Here is a 6,000-nt window from a genome sequence, read left to right on the forward strand (position 1 = left end):
ATCTGTTTCAATCTCTCTCCATTTAATGCTCCCCCACCTACTTCTTCCACCTGGCTATCTCTCATTGGATTTGAGCTAATCCCCATATTGGTTTGGGTTGACTTGGAACCACCCCCACTCTCATCCGGATTGGCCCCGACCCGTATTTTTTCAGATTTGTTCCTGTTGTTCCTGGCTTCCAAGTGCTGTGTTTGATGGCTCTTTGTCTCCATTCCCGCGATCCTTGTCTCTTGCATGTCTTGCTCTTTCGGCCCTTGTTTGAGCTCGCATCCAGGCTCCATACGTTAGATCATCTTTTGACTGACCTTTGTAATCAAGACATTCTCTGTACTGGTGACCTATTAATCCACAACAAAAGCAGAAATCCGGCAGTTTTTCATAGGCTATTCTTAATGAAATCTGTCCCCTATCTTCCAGTTTCAATAGCAGTCTTTTTGGCAATGGCCTTGTGACATTCACCATTATTCTAACGCGGACAAAAGAGCCCATGCATTCCCCTGCATCATCTGTTTCTACTTCCTGCACCTTCCCAATTCTTCCTCCAATTTCTTGGATTATTTCTTTGTCCATGCACATAATGGGTATGTTGTGTATTTGCACCCAGAAAAGGGCGTGGGTGAAATCTTGCTTTTTCACATCTCCAATCCCCATTGGTTCTGTTACTACCATTAGAGACCTATCAAAATGCCATGGACCCCCGAATAAAATTCTCTTCTTTTCGCTTTCTGAGGCAAACTTGAAGAGGAATATGTTGTCTCCTAGACTCTCCACTTTCGTTTCTTTGGTGGTTCTCCATGCTTGCTGCATTGCGGCCCTTAGTCCCTCCCGTGGCACACTACGTGTTTGAAGGATTTTCCCCACGAGACAGTGGGCTACAAGCCTTTCCCCCCTCACTTTCATGTTCCTCCCAAAACTGATGATATTATCTTCTTCTGATTGTAGCGTTATGGCTTCACACTTGCGTATAAGCTCTTCTGCATCAATTGTTTCCCTCTTTAAAGCTCTGATTGTAGTAATAATTGGACTTATCATCTTCTCACTAACTGTCTTTTCTTCATCACTTATACCCTTCCTCTCTATTTAAAGCCTCCAAACTATCTCTTTCTGTTCCTTAAGAGAGCCCTTTTTTTCTTGATTGAAATTTTACACCCAACCTGTAGGTGACAAATGCGGATCCAGTACAGATCCCTGTATGATTCCTATCTGGGTTTCCTTCCTCGGAGGAAAGGGATAGAGCCCAGAGGAAAAGTAAAGTTTTGTTTATTATTTTTACCCTGCCTATTTCAATGGGCAAAGACCACTACAAAATGGTATGCATGGCCAATTTCCAAGTGGTGGATTATCCACGCGCTTACAACATTACTTTTGGCCTACCATTGTTGACTACCACTATAGAAGCGGTTTTCATGCACTATTTTGCTATGAAAATCCCAACTTTGAAATATGTAATCACTATCAAGGGAGAGTGTTACATAACAACATCAATGATTAGCTATTAGATAGTCTCTAATGACCAAATCACCAATTTTCTTGCCAAAAAGCACCTCGTCACAGCAGGACTAGCTCTTAAAATGACCAAACGTGGTATTATCATAAGGAAGAGGAATGTCAATAAGAAAGTAGTGAAGTTGGTATCAGAAGAACACCATGGGGAGGATACCTCCACAGAGGTAAACTCCATTGATCTCCAACAAGCTCCAAAGGGTAATAGTCACCATGATTCACCAGAGCTGATCTAAGTACCATTAGATCCCCGAATCATTAAGGATGAAAAGCAAGGTACAAGGTACTCCACAAAGGTAAACTCCATTTAGTCCAACTATTGATCTAGATCAAGTTTACAATGACTACAATCGTGAACTATTTGAGACTATAAGGAATTTAGATCTATCGTAAATAGATGTAGGCAATTAAAAACCAAAATTAACAACTTAATTAATTTTGGAAATATTGTTCACAATTATTGTTCACGATTACTGTTTACGATTACTGTTCATCCGCATAAAAAATATTAATTTTTTGAAAACACAAGAAATTGTAGAAAATAAATGACACAGAGATTTTTACGTGGTTCGGATTAATCAATCCTACATCCATGAGGTCACGCCCATATGAAAAGCAATTTACTAAGTTGAGATGTTACAATCTATTGATTAACCAAATTTAAGATTCTCACTTACAATTTATCACCATACAGTTTACTCAACCTTAGACTAAATCTACTTCTCTTGAATAATTGCTACCCCTCTTGATCCACGATCCTCAAAACTTTTCGCAAAGTGATCAATAGCAATTCTTTAATTCTTCAACGTCTAGTGATCCAAAATCCACATAGACTCTCCACAGAGATGAAAATAAGATAAATAAATAAATCAACACAACATTATGTGCCAAATCTAGATTCTCTAGGGAAGAGGCTGAATTTTGCTTTACTGCTTTATGCTCTGTGTTGTGTGTACCTTTAGTTGTAAAATACCTCTCTTTATATAGGCACTAGGGTTTCACCAAAATAGCAAGTCTTAAAAGACTTGGATTCTTTCGAAAAAATAGTTTTTTTCCTTTTATAATTCCCATGAATCTGAATAGAAATAAATATGATCTTCTTGCCTTGCTTGTCTCTCAAGAAATGTCTAGAGCATTTAATGAGCTTCCTGTTTAAACTAACTTCTTGATCTAAATAGATCTCATGCGCCAATTATAGAATCTCATCATTAATAGACTTTCTAAATTAGACATCTAATTAAATTAGGAAACAAATATTCCTAATAAATTGGAATCTCACTAAATTAGGGAATTAATAAATTAATCCCTATTACGAGATATGTAATCAATAAATTTCCAATTTAACTAGACTTGCCATAAGATGCCAACTCTATACATAATGGACTTAACAGAGACTAAAGCTGTCAATAGCAAAACGTCCATTGGAATGAAAGTCCTCTATGAATCACTTGAGAGGATGAGTAAAGAAAAATTGTTGCTCCACGAGGCCACAAAAGAACATATAATATTTATAAGTATAAAAAAAAGCATATTAGGCTATATTGAAAAAGGAAAAGGCAACATATAAACATCTTGTAGAATCCAACTTGCTAACAAACTGCAAGATATGCGAGATGTTAAAGCATGAATCAAAAATTGGCTTTTGTGATAAAATATCTAAGGAATGATCCAGCAAAGAGGATATGCCCTAGATAAGGAGCTCATAATTGACATGGACATTTTCCTCTGAAAAGGATAAAATATACTAGCAAAAAGCATTAATAATTTAAGAAGAAAGGGCCTAAGAGAAGGAATAAGCCTTATCTTTAAAAGCAATCAGGCTGTCGGCCACCAGAGAAAAGAGAGTGCAGCTGTCTTAAAGGATAGAGAGAAGAAGGCTCCCTATATCTTAAAATAATTAGGGATCCACTATGAAAATATAACAAGTGTCATGTACAAGGAGATAACTTTATCTCTTGAAGCTTATAAATAGAATCATGTAAAGAATGATAAAGTATCCTTTGCCCGCATTTGTATTTTTCTTCCAAAAAATCTCCTTTGTAAAAATCTAGTAATAAAATAAATAAACTCTTTTAATTATCATCTTCTGTATATTTTATATATTCTTAAAATTAACCAAGAATCTTACATTACAACACTTGTGCCAAATGAAGAAGATTTCATATTACTAATTACTCTTCCATAGACAATTGCAAGAAGTTCACTTAGATAAATCTTACTAGGCCAGTCTGCTCTATTTTGCATTAGGTCATATGGAGCAGTCGCTAGAGTGATCTTGCATGATGTGTGGAGCTATGGCAGTGCTAACCATTGACCAATTTATGATTTATCTTCTTATATTTTAGTAACAAATGGAAGCATGTTGGCCTTTGTTTGTTTCTAAGATCTTATAACATAGGAACTGATAAAAGTAACTCAAATTTATAAAAAAAAAAAGAAAGATCTACTAACAAGTTTTTAGATGCAATTGATAATTTAGACTTTAATCAAGAATATCAAATCATTGTACGATCGTTATTGTTAAAACTACATTAATTACGAGCAGACACTTGTATGAAGAAATGAAAAAGATAAACTTGGAGGATAACAGAGAATTATTTGATTATTCAAAGAAGAAAATAGGATAGCATTAATGAATCCATATTAACTAGTCTTGAAATAATTCAAGACAGATGCAGAACTAATAACATGATGCAAAATTGTCTATAATGGATAATAATAACAATCAAATGAACTTTTTAATTCAAAATGCTGAATTTAGATTACAATATCTATATGAAGACATAGATGGAATGTACCTTGGTCGGGAAGATAGCTTAGATATATATATATATATCTGTTGGAAGAAAAAATTTGGTCCATGTCTCAAAAGAGACAAATAGTTATAAATGTAGGATCTAATCTAGAATTCGTAAATCTATATGAATGTGATAATCATTTAGATCTATATAAAAATATTGTTAAAACTTTAAAGAACTTTAAGAATAGATGTAACAAAGATGGAAGAAGAAATAGTCAAGTTGTTCAAAATCAATAAAAATAAAGAAAAAAACCTTGAATTTTAAAATTTCACAAAAATTTAGCATATTTTGCAAAAGGGTCCCTATTGTACTAAATGGAGTACTCATTATTGTAAGCATATTGATATTGTAATAAAATAGGATCCAATCCTCTCATTACCTTTCATAGACTATCACATATCTAAAGATACGCGGCATTCGAAATTTATATGGTTGAGATTGAATCTTATCTTCGTTACTCTTACTTTTCAACTCACTGTAAATCTGTAACCTAAGAACTATCGTGAATATAAACGTAATGGCAATTTTCTTAATCCTCACAAATAAAAATTTTGATCAGTCTTCTTTTTTAAATCATCAATTAATCTCTGATTCTATAAGGAAAAATGATGTGGGATAATTTGAGTGTTAGTGGTGGGTTTAAGCTTGATTGATGAAGAAGAAGGAAATGAGAACAAACTAAATGAAAAAGGAAGTGGAAAATGCAGAAGTTAGTAGCATTGAAATTGAAACTTGATTTAAACAATTTGTAGGGCTGTAGAAAAAAACAGACGTGCAAATTACTGTTATTTTGAAATGGAAAGTTCTTATGTTATTAATAACAATGAAAATGGAGAGCTGAATGTAAAATAAGTGATAAGAATATTTTTTTCCACTTTGCCACTGCAGGGAATTTAAATTTAGTGCTAAGTTGGCTATTTTATTAATTTTTTAGAAATATACAATTAATAGTTATTAAATAATAATATAAAATTAATCATATATTAATCGCATATTGCTATACATGCACGTGTTATTGAAGATTATGAAGAATTTAGAACATTATGAAGAATTTAGAACATGCCAGCTTAGTACTAGATCCAAATATAATTGCTTTGATTGAGACATAAAAGAAAACGAGTTAGAGGGAGAAAGACATAGCAGAAAAAATGAAGAGAACAATTTAGCTAATTGGAAGTAGAATTTGGATTCCAGAGACTCAGAAGCTTTTAAAAGAATTGCTAGCCCATCGATCCAATTAATGCTGGACAGATCGTGTCATGTTTTTGAGTTCACATGCACCTCGTTATGCTAAATTTAACACTTATCAATCTAATAGTTCAATTGCCTTGACAAATGAGCCAATAGAGTGTCCCACTTTGACTTCATTTATAGCCATTCATTTGTTGAATCAATGATTCATGATGGTTACAATCTTAAACCCTTGGATTGTATTACTAGAACTCATCTAAAAGTTGTGGTTGCAAGCTCATAAAAAATATCATGTAATGTCTACACTTGATCAACTCAAAATTTAACTATATAAAGGCAAGACCTCTTACAAATCTGTGTTGAGATTTGTAACGAGAATTATAGCATTTGAAGAGAAATTTGAGTAGTGAGTTTTGTAGACAAATTAGGGGTAAATCTAAAGTGAATTCTAGAGAAAGATCCCTTCACTTTTTCTTTATTTTTAGTTTTCATGTATGTATTTCAT

General features: G+C 33.5%; 1 protein-coding gene across 1 annotated transcript; it reads right to left on the reverse strand.

Annotated features, from left to right (window-relative positions):
• Positions 1-150: 150 nt before the first annotated feature.
• On the reverse strand, positions 151-1,032 carry LOC112096408. The gene has a single exon (XM_024179832.1). It carries the CDS (start codon positions 1,030-1,032, stop codon positions 151-153), a length of 882 nt encoding a protein of 293 aa, XP_024035600.1.
• Positions 1,033-6,000: the final 4,968 nt, after the last annotated feature.

This window comes from Citrus clementina, unplaced genomic scaffold (genome assembly GCF_000493195.1).
Source record: "Citrus clementina cultivar Clemenules unplaced genomic scaffold, Citrus_clementina_v1.0 scaffold_8, whole genome shotgun sequence".
Classification (NCBI taxonomy): Eukaryota; Viridiplantae; Streptophyta; class Magnoliopsida; order Sapindales; family Rutaceae; genus Citrus; species Citrus x clementina.